The sequence below is a fragment of the Python bivittatus genome, unplaced genomic scaffold, assembly GCF_059951505.1.
Source record: "Python bivittatus isolate LINGU-HERP-01145 unplaced genomic scaffold, Pbiv_v1 ctg000560_np1212, whole genome shotgun sequence".
NCBI lineage: Eukaryota > Metazoa > Chordata > Lepidosauria > Squamata > Pythonidae > Python > Python bivittatus.
The window spans coordinates 2,059,458-2,078,947 of NW_028277083.1; the positions used below are offsets into that span (position 1 = coordinate 2,059,458).

The 19,490-nt window shown below is 46.5% G+C and overlaps 1 protein-coding gene across 6 annotated transcripts in view; it reads right to left on the minus strand.

Annotated features, from left to right (window-relative positions):
- MPRIP (myosin phosphatase Rho interacting protein) overlaps positions 1 to 19,490 on the minus strand; it is an 86,420-nt gene that overhangs the window by 64,591 nt on the left and 2,339 nt on the right. For 5 of the 6 annotated variants that reach the window (XM_088147943.1, XM_088147944.1, XM_088147945.1 and 2 more), the window contains exons 2-3: positions 7,294 to 7,371; positions 6,540 to 6,605 (exon numbers count right to left, since the gene is read on the minus strand). In XM_088147943.1, the coding sequence (XP_088004069.1) occupies positions 6,540 to 6,605; positions 7,294 to 7,371 (144 nt within the window). Of the gene's footprint in view, positions 1 to 6,539; positions 6,606 to 7,293; positions 7,372 to 11,154; positions 11,286 to 19,490 lie in introns of those variants that run through there. The other variant, XM_025173989.2, reaches the window with a different exon arrangement.

A 19,490-nucleotide genomic window follows, 5' to 3' on the forward strand; every position in this document is an offset into this window, starting at 1 on the left:
TCAATGAACACAGCCATGCACCCACAGCAGAAAACCGCGAACACCTTAGCGGGTGCACACAAACAATTGCAGCACCAGCCAGAGCAACATGGGCATAAACCCATTCCCAGACAGTCCCTCTTGTTCTAAGTTCTTCTCTATCTTCTATGCAACAGCCTACATGGAAGAAGCCAGAACCTCTTGGGGCTCTAACTGATCTCGTGCAAGGAGCTTGTAAAACAAGGTCTGGGTAACAGGCACTGGAAGATCACTGGCTGTCCAGCATTGCTTCATGCTGGCTGGGGAATTCTGGGAGTTGAAGTCCACACTTCTTAAAGTTGCTGAGGTTGAGAAACACTGCTGTAGAGCCTCCTTTGTCTGTGTATCCAAGGCGGCAGGGTTCTCTGCAGTTCCCTAGCCATGGAGGATATGGGTCCTGGGTACATAATACACCATCCTAAATCATCTACCTGATTTTAAAGCAAGTTTCTAACCCTTAAGATTGCAGGCAGAGATCAGAGAAAATGTGAGCAGCTCCTGGGAGAAATCTCATGAGCAGCAAGAGAAAGAAAAAGAGCCCAAAGCAAGCCTTCACAGATTTCACAGGTGTTCCACCCTCCGTCTAGCCTAGCAACCCCACATCCTTGCTTTGCCCACAGGAGAAGGAAAGGAAAACCTCATTAGATGAGTAAGCCAGAGAAACTCAGATAGATCTTCACCCTTCTCCAGTTCTGGTTCTAACTACTGGAATTGCCCCTTGGCTAACGATCATCTTAGTTTTGGCTTCAGCCAAAACTTGGGATTTGGGATCCTGGTTTTTTAAGCATCACCTGCAACGCACAAGCCACCAATGGCTCCAAAAAGCAGGTCCAGGTGTGACTGAGATCGTTGAGAAAGGACCAATGGTGCCCAAACCAGACCCAACGAGCAAAAATGGCCAAGGAGAACGTTCCAAGTCCCCAGCAGGATGGTCAAGAGTGGAACCAGAATTAGCTTCTGATTCAAGACAGTTTTCACACTCAAGGATGCAAAACGATGCAGCACAGCGCTTTACAAAAGGATTTTACAAAGCTGGCTGTTTGGATAGCCCAAAGTTGATGAAACCACCAGCTTCTCTTTTCTCAGAATATGGTGGGGGTGAGTAGGGAGGAGAAGAAAAATCTCTGGGAGGAAAAAACCAAACCAACACGTGTGACAAGCTTTGAGGATCTACAATAAGCTCGCTCTCCAAATTCTACCTGGGCCTTCTCGCCACCCAAGTTCTCCCAATCGTGATCATTTCAAGTTTTTTCTTCCATTCCCTTTTTTAACATGTCCTCTGGACTTGGAGAGCAGGGGAAAAGACTTGGGAGAGAAAAATTTTAGGCTAATCTGGATTGAAAGTATGAGAAAACTGAGAAGCTACGAAGAGAGTTTAGCTCGCTTGCAAGTTATTCGGCTGGTTGTAGCTCTTTTGCTAAGCCAGTTCTTAATGTTCAAAGAGATGATTTTCAATAAAAATAAAGAAGAAACCCAACTGCTTGGGAATTCTCCAGTGACAAAGGAAGACGACGGTCTGGGGGGCATGAGAAGAGATGGGATGAACAAAAAGGGTTAAACGCTGCTGATATAATTGCTGCCAAATCATTCATTTTTGGCGCCAGGCTTAAGTAAACAGCTTAGATATAAAATGCAGCACAAGCACATTAAATAAATAGTTTTTTTAAAAAAAGAAAGAGCAACATACCCTAAGCCTGACAGGGTACCATAAAAAGAAAACAGCAATTAATTTTTTTTTTAATAGTTCTTGCGACGTTGGAAACAAGGGTAGAAGAGGAGCAGATGGTGGGTGTGAGCATGTTTTTTAATGGCTCAGGCTACTGCCAGTCACTGATTCAATCAATCAGATCTTCGGTTTCAAAATGAGACTATCCTCTGCAGCAAAGATGACAGTGAAGGCGATGCAGCGTCGGTTAAATTTATCAACTGCACACCCAGAACTTGGACTCCTCGAAAAGAAAGTATTTTTTCACTCAACAAAACTGAGCAGTGGAACTCACCCCCACAAGATGTAGCGATGGCCACCAACTTGAGTGGTTTTCAAAGGGCTCAAGCAAACTCAGGAAGAATGAGACTCTCGCATCTAATAGTTATGAGAACAATATGACACTTGAGGATCTTGGACAGGTATCAGTGAAGAACTCATGCCTTGACCAGCCTCTTGGTGGTTTCGGTTAGCTCCTGGATGGCAGCTTTTATATATCCTGGGCCAGGAATTCTATGCAGTATGAGACTACATCCAAGTGAGCGATTTTTAGAGTAAGAACTGGCCCCAAGCTTTTAGCCAATCGATCAATTGGTGAAACAGGCAGACCATCAAACACCAAGGGCTTCTGTTCTGCAGTAGAAACCTGTGGTTTATTAAACAAAAGACCACCCTCCATCTTGGAAAATACAGTCATGTGGAATGCTTTGTTTCTCATTTTCTTCCCCCAAGAGAAACACCCCTGAATTAAACTAACTTGAAGGAAATGTGTCCTAAACTGAATCCCTTCGATGAAGGACCCCAGCCCAGGTCTGCTGAGTGACTGCACAATTAGATAGATGTACCTTCTCTACTCATTAAAGCCAGAGAGCAACTTAACCAAGTATCTCCTATTAATTAATGTAAGATAATCCTATAGCTGCAAAAGTAAGATTACAGAAGCCCATAATATTCCTCAGTGGAGAATGCTGCAAGGCTTTGGTGGTCATTTTTATTAACTGTTCAGTCATGATTTTCTTGAGGAACATCTCCAAGTTCCTCAAGGTCTTTCCAACACACTTTCCCAAACAGCCAAGGTGGGGCTCCCAATCAGCTTCAGTTCTTTGCCAGTTTCATTCTTCCAAGGTGACCTCTGCCCCCAATAAATTTACACTAACACTAACACACACACACATGTGAATAACTACGTATATATGTAGGTAGATAAGCAGATCAGTATCACATCCGCTTTCTTAAGTTCTGCAGGAAAATTAAACCAGTTCAGCTCAAGTTCCCCCCTTCTGCTCCTCCCTCTTCCCTTCTAATGCCACTCACTGGTAAAATGTTGGCAGACACGTCAAAAGGAGCAAGATAAGTATATATTCAACGTAATGGGCAATAATCTGATTGAAAAAGTAAGACTTCTGCCGGTTGTGTAGCTGAGACTGAAAGGCTAGGAATGAGGGCGTTACTCAACTTAAAGAGGGAAAAAAAATTCCTGATTTTATCAGAGGTGGAATGAGAAATTACAAGGATTACTGGTAGGAATTGCTTATTTAATAGGCACACATCTCACTCCTACCTTTTCCTCTCGTAGGGAAGTCCTTCAAAACCAATAGGGGGTTAATGGAAAATGCCTGTTTTCCGGGAGAGTGCCACCTTGCAGTTACTTGGGGTAGCCATTCTCAGGTTGGGGGAGGATACCTGCCCTCCCCTCTGAAATCTGAAAGGCACCTATGATGACCTCTCTGAAACCCCAAATCCTTGTTCTCCACCAGCCCAGCCCTAGATGAACCTTGTGCTTCACTTCTTCCCCCACATTTTTAATGACTGTTTTATACTATTTTAGTTTTTTTTAAATTTGATTTGTCGATTCATAGTGGATTTGAAACTGAGATTTGTACTTAATGGGTATACCAACATATTAAATCACTCATAACATGGAAAATATACCTCATGCAACATATTCCCCACAGTTTCCTGCTGAGACTGGCTGAATTCACACGTTGCATTAAGCAAACCATGTTGTGAAGGATGAGGTGAAGAAAGAAATCCAAGCCTGATTTTACTCAGAGGCCTCTGCGGGGTGTAGGGGGTCAAAAAAGTCAAGATGGGGCTGCAACCACACAATCAAAGCCCTACACTAGTGAATTCCACCCTCTTAAGACTGACTACCTTTTCTTCTTCATGGACCAGTTGATGGAGAAACCTTAGATGTCAACTGAGTTCCAAAATGTGTGCCCTGAGCACGAGAGGAGTACCACAAAACTTGGTGTGAAAACCAGAAACATCAGACACAGCCTGATCCTCATGTCTTTCCCAGGAAGTATCTACTCAACTTTTTTGGAAATGACAACCATGATAAATCACACACCAGCTTTCCTCTTCTTCCCTAGCAATTAATCCAGAGCAGCTTATTCCCAGCTGTTCCTCCAGCCTTATGTGGAAAATACAACTTCACCACCAGAGCCAACTTGACATCATTGGGGACCCTGCCGAAAAACAAGTTCCTGCTGAAGACCACCTGGCCCTTGACCATGGGAACCCAATTCTGGGCAGTTTTACTCAATGGCCAATGTTGCCTCTCCTGGGAATCCTTGATTAAGAAGACCAAGAGAATACTGAGAGCGTACTACATAACCCATCCTAACTTTTGCTTAATTTATCCTCTTCTCTTCCTGTAAATCCCATTTGCTTCTGAACATTACCAAAAAACTTTCCACCTCTCGGTCCCAAGGTATGGTCCTTCTCTTATAAATTAACCCAGATTTAGCTCCAAAGCCACATACCCTTCATCTCTAAGCACAACAACCAACCAGCTTAGATTCTTGGAGAAGAACTGTTCCAGACTGGACACCAGATAGCAGGTGTGAGATCTTCTTTCTGTGTCATCATACAGAAAGAAAGGACCCTGGTTTGGACAGGAATTCAGCCCATGGCATTCCCAAGGACAAAGAAGTCAGTTACAGGGTCTTCTCCTATTAGTCAGCTAGGTGTTATTCAGTCTACCTTCTGGAGGCTGCAGGGACAATTGCTCACCATTTCATGCTAGGAGGAAAGCAGTGCAACCCATCTGGATTCCAGATAAAGAGAATGTCCTAAGGACCGTTCTCTACCTTGGTGACCCTTGACTTGGCTCTCTTTCTGTAATGGTTTGTGGGAATGACCTTGGGAGACAGGAGGGAGAGACACGGACTGGACAACCAGCTTGTAAAAGGTGTCTCAGCCCACCCAAGGAAAAGGAGCACGGGAAGCATTTCAGAAGGGACCCTCCCTAGTTTTCTGGAGAGTAAAAGGAGGGGAGGGGAGAAATACTTTTAAGATCCTGTTAATGTAATCTTACCATAAAGAAAGAGCTAGGACTCCTGGTTGTGCTTCATGTCTGGACTACCTCAGAGGGCTAACACTTTCATAGACCAGTTTTTGCTTAATGCTTCCTTTCAAACACACTTCTAGCTTTGGATGGGCCCAACTAAGCCAAAGGGAGCCAGGTGCCCTGGCCCTCCCTTTCTTTAAGCTATGAGGGGTCTTCATCCTTTCTAATTTCCTGCCCACCTGGGGCAACCCTGGAAGGAAGACCAGCCTTGAACTTTGTATTCTGCATCTTACACGCAGGACTGATTTTCCAGCACCGCAAAGACAGAGACTTCCTGGCTATTAAGCATTCCCATCCAATAAATCTACACACCCAATTTCTTTCCTTATTTAAATCCATTTCAAACACTCATCTAGGTTTCTTTCATGGCTGATCCAAATTCAGAGGTGCTAACAATAAAAGTATAAGGGGAGAAAACGGCCTCATCACTAAAATGGACCAAATGTAGGGTACGCCTCTCAGTGAGACTTGGGGCAAGTTTTGGTCCACTGATCACAAAAGTTATCATTTGAAGAACTGTGATGTATTCTTCACCAGCATCTAGGAAGCCTTCTCCAGCCTGGTGCCCTACAGATGTGATGAACTGTCTCTCCCATCACACCCCGCCAGATTAACTGGGCATGACCAGAGTCAGCATCCTTCAGACAATCAGACGACACACTAGAAAAGGCCATCCTAGACTGATACACCATTCTTTAGATCCAGGTCCGCTCCTGATGTCATTCATTCAGGCCTCCCACGGGGAAGCATCCCCCCACCCCCAACCCTCCATCCCATCTTCCTCTGGTCCCTCCAGGAAATAATTTCTCAATGCAAGCAGCCCAATTGCCAGGACAGATGGAAGAGAGAAATGTTCAGCTCTCCAAGCCTTGGCAACTGAAAGGATGTGGATGAAGCCTGGGCAAAGAGGGAGAAGAAGTTGGCCACCAAACACAAGCTCTTTTGCAAATCCAAGGGTGCCATTCACAGGGAACCCAAAGGCTGTTTTTCCTTCTCCTTGGGAAAACACACCAAGACACCTCGCTTCAACAGACTTTGACACGAATAGCAGAGTCATCTGTTTCTTTTGGCCACGCCAGCCAGGCAAGTGGCATCTCTAATTCATCTCAAGAGCATCATCTGTAAATGCTTCACATTTCAACTAGAGGCAACTCCTACTAGCCCCAGACCAAGGAAGTATGTTCTGAGCTCAAACGTGAAGGATAATATCATCCTCACTATGAACACACAAAAGCAAACCGAAGTCTTCCAATGCCTAAGCGATCAGGAAGGGTGAGAACGGACAGCCAAGTAGGAGAACCAAAGAGGGTACTGCTGGTTGGGGAATTCTGGGAGTTGAAGTCCACAGGTCTTAGAGTTGCCAAGTTTGAAGAATGCTTCCCAAACTCTTACTGGCTACCACCTGTGACCTCTCACCTCATAACAAGCCCACCACAAGCATTAAAGGAAGAGTTGACTCACCATCTCGTCCAAGGCATAGCGGAGAAGGCCATGTTCGTAAAGGATGAAGAAGCGGCGTTGCCATTTCTAAAAAGGGAGAAGAGGCCATGTTGTTAACCTGACTTGCACAGTGGAAGACAGCCTTGAACTGAGGTTTCCCCAGCCAGGTGGTCTTTCAGAAGAGGTGGAATTCAGCTCCAAAAGCACCAGATCTGGAGTGGAGAAGCTGTTTCATTTCCCCTCTCCTCTCCATATTAACTTCTATTCCTCTCCATTTCTTTACACTAGAGGTATAATGCCTGCAACCTTAAGGAATTATGTGACCCCCAAAAGTCTGGCGTGAGGTTCCAGCCGTCCAGAAGTTGCTGCCATTTTTAATGTAACGGAAGAAGGAGATTGCAAAACACGCAGAGCGTGGTGTGAACCATATCGAATGGATTAATTGTAAATGTCATAGAAATGGAGAGGTAGCTGAGATTAAGGGAAATTTAGCCTTTTTCCTGGTACAACCAGTTTTTGATTATGGCTCCTGACCCCTCACTCTAGGGCTCCAAGGAGTTGCACACCCTGCCTTATGGAGACACTAGATTCTGGAAAGTGGCCCCAGCAGAAGGGGTGGGAAAATGAGGATCGTGGGCCAAGATTTAGTCATGCAGCTATTTATTTATTCACACAATGTATTCAAGCACTGCAAAACTCAGATCCTCCACCTCCCTCAATCCATCTGAACTTAATGCCCCTCATAGCCCAGCAAGGAGGAAGGAGCAGTCCTTACCCGCGAACGATGCACAGGGTTGTCAAAATCGGTGCCTTCTGGAGCTAATAAAAGCCATCCACCATAAATAGGCTTGGCCTGGGAAGAAAGGAGGGGAAAAACAATTTTGATTTGTTTTTAAAAACTTCCAACAATTTACTCTGTGATGCAATTAACAGTAAGTGCCAGTTACGAAATCTGGCATAACACATACAAGGTCGTCCTCGTTGAGTGACCACAATTGGGACCGGCAAGTTCATCGCATTAAGTGAAGCAATCGCTTAGTGAAACCGTGACGGTGCTTACGATCTTCCTTGAGCTTTCCTTTGCTTTACAGACCTGCAAAGGTCATAAATGCAAGGATTGGTCGCAAAGTGACTTTTTCATCCCCGTTGTAACTGCAAACCATTGCTAAATGAGGACCACACACACACACATTGTGTCTGCAGGATGGAAGAACCCACCCCAGGACTATGCAGGAACACCATGATCAAGTGCTGGAACCCCAGCTTTGCAGAAGGGTGATGGCTTGATCCTGGCCATTCTATCCCACAATTCCAGAATCCGGTCAAAAGGGATAGATAAGGGTGTCTCTCCTTGATTCTTTGGACAACCGCTGATTTGATGCGTTCAGTCAAGGGAGAAAAAATACCGCTTATTCCTAGATTATTACTTTCAATATGCAGAATTTGGCACTAGAACTGTTCTTTTCCTCACCAGTCCAACTCCGAGAGTTCATCCAGTGCTGCTTACTTATGTTAAGGCTCATTTTGTAGTTAAGAGGACAACAAGGTTGCTTGTGAGCCCTCAAATCAAGATCCGCACAGCAACATTTCAGATCTCATAACATACCCTGCCCCATCTCTTCTGTCCACCCGTCCCAGATGTGTTCAGTGAGACTCTGCATCACCGAGAGGGAGCCTGTAGAGCTCCAGATGTTCTGAACTCCAACTCCAGCAGGCCAATCAGAATAACCAACAATGAGAAATGCTGGGAATTGTAGTTCAGCAACCCCTGAATCCATACCTCTAATTTAATCAGGGTAACCGAGCTTCTAATCATCTGAGTGTTTGATATTTCGCCTCTTTCAGTAAAGTCGTCCTACCGGGCAGGACTTATTTCTGAATGAAGTCTCAGAAGATAACAGCAAACCATAAAGAAATTAAGCGGAGTGACTTCTGCAAAAGACATACAACTGAGATCTGAGCTGAACTACTGCATCTCTGCAATATGCCCTTCAAACACATGTTGCTGTATTAAAAAGCATCTTATAACATTAACCTTTTCCTTAACGCCAAAGGGCATCAAGGTCTAAATTTGTTCCCCTCTTCCAAGAACTGAACTCCTCTTGAAGGAGATTTTATTTTTACTCCTTTGAAACTCTGAATGCTCACTTCTGTTTGCTGGGTTGTTTTCCTGTCTAAAATAAACCTGTAAATACCCTGGAGCAGAAATAGCCTTTTCCTTGTGTATTCCTGGCCCTGGATTAGTAATCAAAACCAAAACAAAAACTATGAAGATCAGCTGCTGTTGTTGTTTTTTTTAACTCGGAAAACCTGAAGCCAAACAGAGCGCCAGGGTTTGTTTATTTTAAGAATGAACCCTCCAAATAAAAGCGAGTTACTTTATTTAAAAGCAAAAATATCCCAAGCTAATTTAGCCATTCCTACCCAAACCTGTTCTGCGAGTCCAAAGATTTTGCAAGATGATACCTACGTGCCTACAACTATCTACAGATAAAGGGGGAAATCTGTCAACACTCCACCCTATTTGAAAGGAGGAAATCACAGGCTTGGTTTTTTTTTTTAAATTAAATTCTTAACTCGCTTTGCATCAAAAGCATTTCTGATACGAATCGAGCAAACGAGAAAGTAAGGTGACTTGGGACTCTTTCAGCAGACATGCAATTCAATTCTCTTTAACTTGTTTATTCATTTGTCTTGGGCCCAGCAAACGTGATACACCCATCCCTACATTCTCTGCAAATTTATGCTTGCTTAAGTAAGCATAACAGACCTACTTCACTGAGAAAACAGTAAGTTTGAGGGGGCTCTGGACGCACAGCGTTTCAGTTCCATTTTGCTCCTGCAGGACCACTGACCCCCATCCCACTTCCCTCCAGAAACTGAATTAAGCACCAGCATTTTTTCACCCCAACACAGAAGCAAACTAGTCCTCATTAACATCTAGGTGAGCCCCAAGATGTCTCTTCCATGGACTGTTGATCAAATGAGGGTGGAGAAAAACTCCCTCTTGTCTCTTAATTCAGTATTCTACTCTTTCCAACTATGTTAGTAATCTTAGAGTCACCACTGTGAAATGGGCAGATACATAAAATGGACAGAATCATAAAGACACGATAATCTTCTCCTGTTATAATCCCATTATCTATTGATTTTAGGAAGCTTTTTCATTGCATTGTAACCCACCCAGGGAAGGGGCTGATGCCCAGAGACGGATTAACCATCCGGTCTCTCGTGCAAATGTACATGCCAAAGGCACTGAGTTCAACCCCCAGTATCGCCCGCTGGCATGGGAACTGACGTTCAGGAGATGTCCAGCATTAATTTGGGGTAGCTCAGTGAGGAGTTGCAAGGGTGAAGATGGCAACCAGGAGTGTGCACCCGTATTACACATGCAATGCATGTGACAAGGAGGTTCAGCTTCAGTTGCACATCTTGACTCTTTTGACCCTCCCCCTCGACATCCCAGTGAGTTGTGTGTGATGCCCATGAAGGGTGTGTGTGTGTGTTTGTATGTACGCTGCAAACACCCACATGCACACATCTTCATGGGTATCGTACACAACTAACAGGCCAAAGACGTTTTTCTGAAGAACAAGCTATAATTAATCCTTACGAACTCACCCACCCACCCACAATAAATTGCCTAACAAATTCCACTTCTTCATCAGACACTCTTTGATTTGTTTTACCATACAGAAGACTCCCTGTTCCATGGTCAATCATACAAAACAGCAGAGCCTTAACAGCCAGTTGGTGAACTCAACTGCAGGATTCTAGACCTCATGAATAATGAAGGCATATTCAGAAAAGTATGCAGGTGACTGGGTGGTGACCGGATGGGGGGGAATCTTGTAAGGCAGAAAAAGAACGCAAAGGATTTCAAGGAGCCGAGAACAAATGCCACTTCTCATAGTTAACTGCCCCTCCCTGGAGAGACGGGAGGGAAACAGAAGTCTGCAAATCTGCAAGTGTTTTTGCTTAAATTGGCTAGCCTGTTCCCAAATTCAACTTCGTTCGGTGTACAATTTGGTCTTCCTTTTCACTGATTCACCCCAAATTGCCTTGCCCTCCCAGAACCTCAAGAAGACGCACAGAAGGCAGGAGGGATTCCTAATTTCCCTGTGCAACCAGCTAGTAGGTAAGCTGGCCTGAGAAATGAGGGCAAAGTTATCTAGCAACCTGCACAGATGTTGGGTTTCGCCCGCAACACCCGGTCCTTTTGGATAAAGCCAACAGTGGCAGCATTCTGCCACCTGCCATGCTGATTCAGACAAGCCTGGGGAAATATTGGCCGTTCAAAAAAGCGTATATAGATATAGATATGAGCTGGTATATGAGGAGGGGGGAAGACTTCCAAAAGGTCGCCACATTCTCATTCCAGGGCAGGCCCACACCCGGCACGCATCCCACCCCGCAGCAGCTCCCCCAAGAAAAGGTTTGCAAACTCTGGCACGTTTGTTCTTCTTCTTCAGGAAGTGCTCGGCTTAAAAAGAATGAACTTCCTTGAAATCGATTGATAAAGTGAGGACCCTTCTGGCTCAGTGCTGGCGCTGCTTGGGTCCTCAAGGCCGCCCCTCCTTCCCAATTAGATGCTCCGGCTTTCTGCTCGACCCAGCCTTCCCGAATCGGAGCACACCTGGATCTCAACACCAGCTTCCTCCGGCCCCTTCCAGGCGCTCCTGGCCCGTCCGACCTTCCCTCGGCTCATGGTCCTCTGCTCCCCGGGCTCCCTTCTGCTGGGCGGAGGTGCCTCCTTCCGTCAGGGCACCTGGGTCCCCACCCACGCCTCCTCTGTGCGCAACCCTGCCTGGTCCACTCCCTCGGTGGCTCACGGCTGCCGCGCCCTCCCTGAACGTCGCTCTTCCCGCTGCCGAGAAAAGGGAGCCGCCCTCCTCTCTCCAAAGGGCCTTCGCCCTCACCTGAGCCTCCACGCAGGCTCCGACGCTGCCAGATGAGAAGCCGGACTGGGGCTGGGGGGGACAAACCAGGATGCCTGCCCAAAGCCCCCAGGCAGGGAAGGACTGGAGCAGGACCCACCGCCCCGCAACCTGGCTCGGCTTCAGAGGAAACGCCAACGTCACCCCGGCGGGCGCAGCTCTGCAGGATATCCTTGAGAAGTCATCATGCAAGCTACGTAATGGGAGGCTGTTCAGACGCTCCGGTTGCAGGTCGCCCGGTCCGGGGCACGGATCCTACGACCTGGGAGCCACGAAGAGCCGAACGGCCAAAAGAGGCAGAGGACGTCCAGAGTGCCGTGATCAAGACAGTGACTCTCTGCCTCCCCAGCCTGCAAACTCCCTCCCCACTGGCTGTGGCTGATGGGGAGGGTAGTCCAGCAGCACACCAAGGGGCCCTCCAAGGAAGGCCTGAAGAAAAAGCAGGAGGCAGCTGGGAGCCTTCCTCCCTCAGCATCTGGGATATTCTTCATGCAAGAGAAAATCAGATTTTCACATTCATACCGTCCACCTATCAGCAAGCAGAGGGAGGAAAAGGAACCAGGTTCTTCCCATGTGGGGATGTCCAGTGGCAAAGCCCATTGTTTCCATTTCTATTTCAGCTCTAAGGTCCTTGTAACTTTGAAAATGAAAGCCGGTGTGTGTTCTTTTCCTCTTCCCTCCTCAGCCCTTTACCCTTTCAGTCTCACGGCCCGGACAGTCTTTTCCTTATTATTTATGATCAACTTCCGCCGAGCCATTTGGAGCGGAGCAGCAGAGAAACACTCACAGTCAACGAACCAATGCATCAGTACAGACGTAGTACCATAATACGAATGGTTATCTACAAGGTTTTTGAAAGACTGGAAACCTTCTATGGACTTTTTGCTGAAAGAAGAAAAAAAATGATAGGATGATTGTGGGTTTGAGGATTAAAAAAGGTGTGGATCAAGTGAGGGGCTGAAGTATGACATCTAAGAGGGAGGAGGGATTATAAGATTATAATTATCTGTCGGAAGTCATATTTCATAACTTTAGTTTCTTTTCTTTTTTAGTTTTCTTGCACCTTTTTCTTTCTTTCTTTCTTCTTTTTCTTTAGATTTGTCTTTTACTTTATGTAAAATTCTCAATAAACATAATATGTATGGTTATATGATTTAGGAACCCTTTGGGCTGAAAACCTCATTAAAATGCCTTTGATAAATCAACGGGAATGAAAGCCTCCACTCTCAAGAGGAGTCTACCTCTGAATAGTACATGGAGTGACAATGGATTGCCTTCCCCAATTATGCAATGACTAGGAAGAACGAGATTTGAGTGCCCAAGGCTGGAATGGAGAATTCCACACAACCCAATTAATTCAAAATCTTCCTTGAAAAGGTACTACAAGTCAGAATAAACTACACAGGGCAATAATAAATCCTTGATCTGACTCAGGGTATGGCAACTGCAGATTTCAAAAGCTGCTGCCGTCATAAATTTATTTTGCAGAAGTTCAGACTTTTTTTTCTATCCATCTATTTACATTAACACCCTTCTCTCTCTGCTCGTTTGGAAGCAGTTCCGACTCGCCCTAGGCGAGCAGCTGTTTGCAAGGCAGGCCCCTACGACGCAAAGGGGGTAATGCCAGCCCTCCCAGGAACCCTGCCATCAATATCACGGATGATCTAAAATGTCAACACTTATTTATAAACAGCTTGTCATGAAATAGAAGACTTTGGTACACCGTGATCCCGTCCTTCCGAAGATTCCGCCACAGTTTGATCCAGTTTAAGCCCCGTCTCGTTGCCTTCCTAAAACACTCTGCGACAGCAGAATTTTTTTTTTTAAGGAAAAAACTCCTGGTGCATCGCTAATCAAAGTGCCAAAGGGATTAAGAAACAAGGGGAGCCTGAGAAAATGTTTCAAAGCTTAGAGGAGAAGAATTCCCCAGAAGGCTGACCCGTCCAAACACGCTCGCCATATTCCCATCAGTCAAAAGGAAAAATGCTGGTTTGGGGCCAGAGGAGGAATCGAGGAAGCCGGGTGGGGGGAGAGGGGAGAGACATTTGCGGGGACAAAAACAACTTTGGGCCTGCCTGACTTTACTTGCTTTTTCTGGAAAGGAAGGAAGGAAGGAGAGAAAGATGGAAAAGGAAGGAAGGAAGGAAGGGAGGGAGGGAGGGAGGGAGGAAGGACGGAAGGAAGGAAGGAAGGAAGGAAGGAAGGACGGAAGGAAGGAAGGAAGGAAGGAAGGAAGGAAGGAGGCGGGAGGGAGGGAGGGAGGGAGGGAGGGAGGAAGGAAGGAAGGAAGGAAGGAAGGAAGGAAGGAAGGAAGGAAGGAAGGAAGGAAGGAAGGAAGGAAGGAAGGGAGTCATATTCCCTAGTTTCCTGAATGGCACCAGAAAACACGTCCCAAACAAAATCACACAAAACATTTTGTCCCAAAAGAGTTTCCCGAAAGGGAAAAGCTTTTAAAATAAGACGTATAAGTCACTGCCGCTCCTTGAATTAAAGCAGGGAGGGTCCCCCCCATCTGATCTCCATAAAATCACACCTGTCTCCATATGGTGCAAGCTTGGATTGCATTTGATCTGTCTGCCACAAGGCAACACCAAACCACGGTCGCACCACCACACCTCTTCTGCCTGATTTGCAGCGAAACTGGTGCTTTCGCTGAGGATTAGACGACCTTTCCATGGCTCCCATCTCCACCACCTGCTATACGTCATGCTAAGACACGGCCTACTATCACAACTGTTTGCACAACAGGCTTCAGTTCACCAACACACAATACAGAACAAAGCAATCCACGTTACGGCACGTAATGTGTGCCCCAGATCTAGGGCTTACTAATTCAAAGAACTGTGGTCACCCTGTGCAAACTGAAGCTACGAGATCAAGAAACAGGGTTAAACCAGCCTTGGAGAATCCAACAGAGCTTTTCTCATGTCTTGAAAATGCAACTATTTCCCTTTTAAAAATTCCTTTCCTGCCCAATCAAGAGATTCTCCCTCCTCCTTTTCCAAAAAGGCAAGATCTTGAAGCCTGCTGGTTGCCACAGCAAACAGTGGAGAGACATCTGACATTTGGTAAAAAGCCCTCCCCATTTTAATCCTCACGATTAGCCCAAGTACAGCTGGATTTTTGCACTATGAGGCCACCGACCATGGACTTAAGAATCCAGCAGCAATTCAGAACTAACCTGCACAGCTTTCCAGGACCTGTTTATTTAAATCAACGTTTTTCAAACCTGGCAGCTTTCAGATGTGAGGACTTCAACTCCCAGAATTCCCCAGCCAGCCCGTTGAAGTCCTCACACCTGAAAGCTGCCAGGTTTGAAAAACGTTGATTTAAAGGGAAAGGAGAACAATTGGGTGCAAGTCCAAAACGGTAACCTCAACATCATTTTCCAAAAAGGCTGCACCCAAAACCGATCCAGGCCTTCTACCTTCCCGTCTTTCAAAACTCATCTAAAGGGCCTTACTCCAGCTTTCACGCCCAAATGTAGCTAAATCTAGCCAGTGCAGATCTAGGAAGAAGGAAACCCTATTAAATTCTAAGGACTCTAAAGGATGCATGGATGAGATTATGTGCAGATTAGGGCCAAGCTACTGATTAGCATACACAAGATTAGCATTGGTGCAAAAAGAAAAAAAAAAGTACTGAAGTTGTCTCGTTAGCAAGGATCTCACCTCCATCTCTGATAGCAAAGATCTCATCTCAGTTCACAGAAATTGCTTTCCAATAGTCCATGTGAGTTTGACTAACAAGCTACGGATCTTCCCAGATCTTCCCTGCAAAGGAGGTCAGTTTTATCATCCTTTTACTACCCATCGAAAGGCTGATGCTGCTTAGGACCAATCCCGTCTGAGTGAATTCCTCCAGGGGAGAGGTCCCTGCTCAAATGCACCCTGGTGCACACTCTTCCTACAAAAAACGTGCCTCTTCTTCTGCCAGGCACCCCCGCTTGGCAGCACTGTTTCAAAGGCGCCCTGGCGTAGCCCTTCAACAATGAACCGGACTGTTTCCTTTAAAGAGGAACAGAAGAATCCTGTGTACCCGCTGCGGTCAACAGAGATGTGTCAATCTTGCTTGTGCGGCGCTGGGTACCTGGCTGACTTCATGATTCATCAGTTCTGTTCCTCCTTTCACACAAAGCTAACTATGTGCTCAGGTGCAGACAAAGATTTGCTGTGCTGCTGAACACCCTATCGGCACACGGGGGGGCCTGTGAAATAGCTTCCCCGTTTATTTCCAAAATCAAGGAGGGCACCGTGCCGGGCACGTGCCAGGCAACCACTGAAACGCCAGCCCGCAATGTAGGAGGGCCACTTTCTATTCATCACCGAAAAGTCGATTCAAATTCTTTCTTTCCCCCCAGCTTCATTCCACGTTATTTTTTGTTTACTCAATAAATGTTTACCAGCCTGAATATACTCAATAACTTTTTTTTTCTTTGCAACAGCGGTTTTATAATGACTTAGCACTTCATATTAATTATTGGCTTTTCCGATCTTTGCAGACAGCTGTTTTTCAGAGAGGTCATTTGTTAAAGCAGGTCATTTTTCTTCTAGGGCTTAAGAATTCATCTCCCTTCCACGCTTCCCCCAGTCAGTTTTGAGGAACCAAGTTAGGAAAAGAAGCTGAACCTGAACCACCAAGCAGGGTTCTAACCCAGAACTCCCCCGTTTGCAGCTCAGATCTCAGCTGCTCTTGCGCAGCCTGTGAGCTGAGCCTGCTATTCAAAGAGCTTGCAGGCCTGCAAATCAGCAACCCTACAAGCAGCAGGACCTTTTCAGAGGAGGCCTCGAGATTTTGACACACTCTCCCTGTCCAAAGCCACTTTGAGATATTTCCAAAAAGCATGTTTCTGCACAGCAAGTTGTTAAGATTTGACAATCTGTTGAAAGAGGGCTGGGCCTTCCAATTTCAGCCTTCTCCGAGCTATCACTAGCTTTTCCCCCCAATAGCTTTCTCTCCATTTTTTTTTTTTAAGTGCCATTCAATGCACAAGCTACTTCGAGTGTTTACATACAAAACAGTGGGGAAGAAATTAGCAATCACTGCAGTGCACAAACATCTCAAACTCCGTAGGTAAGCAGAAATCACGTCGACGTGTTCCACTGATAATTAAGAGAAATGCGCTTTGCACCTTTTAAAAAGAGGAAGGAAATCCAAGATAAGAGTGACCCATCTATTACTAAGAGGCTCCCAACAAAATTTCCCCATTTGCTTGAACATAAATTTTCTCCTTCTCAGATTAATGGATTCTCTTATCTACTAGCATGATTGCTGTTACTATTAGTGCTCGTGTTCCTTTTCTTAGCCTAAGCCCCAGAAGAGCAGAAATATACCCACCTCTGCGGCCTCAAGGTACCAAAAAAGCATGTTTTGCAACAAAACCAAAATGTCAGGTTAAAATCTGGTTTGTCCACCAACTTTGGGAATGCACCTAATAGTCTGCTCTTGCTTTTTAATGGCTGGCCAGTGCCCTGGCGATGGGGGGGGGGAAGTAAAGTTCTGCCAGGCCCAGGGCTACAATGAGATGATCCTCTTTGCAAACCATTCAAACAGAAAAACAAAGGAACACCAGAACATGCTTTCTCACTGACCTCCTGCTTCCACACCAGAAGTTGCGAAGTGAGCGTTTTTGGTTTTTCCTAAAAGTTACCAAGCGTGCTGAAATCTCTGGGCTACTTTTCTCATGATCTTCAAAGACAAGGAAGACACCAAGCAAGCACTGGGTATTTGTCTGTTACAATTACACCCTTCTTTCCTGTAGGAGCTCAAGGTGGCTTACAAGGGCATCTCCCTTTATTTTATCTCCAACACAACACCCTGGCGAAGTAGGCTGAGCCGAGAGAAAGGAACCAGCCCAAAGCCACCCAGCCTGCTCCCACAGCTGAGGGTGGACTCGAACCCGGGTGCCCCCAGGCCTAGTTCATCTGAACTCCATCAGCGTTTGGATTTATCCCCGGAGCAGAAAGAAATGAGATGAATGGCAACTACCTAGATTTTGCCCAAACAGAAGGAAAAACGTCTTCATTACAAGATCGCTACAGAGGCTGGGGGTTCCCTGTTTCCAGAGGCTTTGCGGGTAAGGCTGGCAAGCCGCTGTTCAAGGATGGCCGAATGGCCTTCCCTGCATATCCCAGGAGGCTGGACTAGATGACCCTTGTGATTCCCCTCCCACTGCCCACCTCCAGGGGCGCAGACCTGGCTTTTCCCCTTGATCTTGCTGGCACGGGGTGTTGGGCTGATGCGCGTGAATGAGGCCGGGGCTTCCATTTGTGCATTGTTTTAAAGGGTCGTTTCATTGCATGGTGTTTCTTATTATTTTGCTGGCTGCCCAGTGTTCCTTCAGGCAGGTGGGTGGTTGTAGGAGTTTAAGACATACTTTCATTCATTCACACATAATAAATTCTGGGATTCCTCCTCTTCTGGGTGGCGCAGGGAGGGGGAGTTGGAGAGACCCCCAGATGCTCTTCGGGACGTTTTGCTTTTCTGCCCATGGGGTATGTGGCAACCAAGAATACAGCATCAGACCTCTGAGTGGCACCAGGGCCAGCAGGAATGGACAAGCTTTGAGGTTTCCCCCAGAGATCTCAGCCAAGGTCACCACCTCCTTGCCAGGAGAGGAATCTTTCCCCCCGACTCACGTCACTTGGCCAAGATCAGCGGCATGATGCAAACCACCTTTCTTGGTCTTTCTGGCCAGATCTCCCATTCCTGAACATTTGCCCTCACAAGGAGCAGGGCATAAATTGGATTTTGAGCCCAGAATGCCCAGGCCCAACTATTCACCCACAATGGCCAAGAATCCCCATATCCCCCCCATCCCCATAAGGCAGGTGCCTAAACTGTACTGGATGAAATCCTTCTCCCCGGATCGGGCCTGCAAACACCCCCTCATCTATTGCTGAAGGTCTTTCTCAATGAGCGAGCCACCCACAGAATTAGAATTAACTCTTTGTTGGCAAAGAGGATTGTTTGACCTTGTTTGGGACTAGGACACCCAACTTCTAATGTCCAGAAACTGTAACCTGTGGGGGGGGGGGGGGGCAAAGGGCATCGTAATCTTTTTGGAAAAAGAGAACGTGATAACCCCATCGGCTGATAAGAACAGCACCTTGCACGGCAAGGAATTGTCCACCAGCACGAGGGGACCATCCTTGCAGGATGCTTCTGGGGAAACGGAGGACGTTGAGCACCAAAAGCTCTTACCCAACTGTCCCCAGCAGCGGACTGCCACCGCACATGGAGGTTCCGCTGAGCTCACTCAGCCAATACGTTTATCCACTGCAGATTTATCTTCTCTCCCGAGCTATCTAGACCCACAGCCTTCACCACAACTTGCGCAAGCCAAATTCCCCGGCATCAATTGCGGATTTTGAGAACTCCTAGTTCCTTCTCTCTGTCTAGACACGACAATGTTCTTCGTATTATGATGTCAGCTGAACAAGGGACAACCAGATCCCTGCCTTGGAAGCTCTGCCTTTTAAAAATTCATTTCCAGAACGGTCAGCTGAAAGCTGCCGCCATGGAAGGTTAAGGGCATTCAAAGCGATTTGATAAGGCGAAATGGAGCCCCAGCTCCGGGGCACTAAGCCTTCGGGAGCATATACAGCGAGGAAGGGTTACAGTAGGTTCCCCTGGTTGGTTTCCCAGCTGGCTGTGGATAGCCTGATGTAAGCCTTCGGTGCTGTTGGTGGGTTATGGGAGTTGTAGTCCAACACCCTTGGAGGAAAACTAGGGCTGGTTCTGGAAGGCCAGATCCGCAGGGACCTTTTCAGAGACAATCCCACAAAATTCCCTTGAATTAGCCTCAAAAGAAAAGGTCCTCCATTAGGTCTGTGCCAGACAAAGCCAGGAATGGTTCTGCAGGTGGCAAACGCCCCCCCCCCGCCAAAGCAGCCCCCATTAGAAGGGGCTAGCCAAGGCCTCAAACCAGCCTGCACTCAAAGCAGGTGTGTGCCAAGCCTCATGCAGGCCTTGCATACCGACAACTAGCATCTCAAGGGGAGGGAACACCAGAACCCTTCTTCTTCCCAAATTT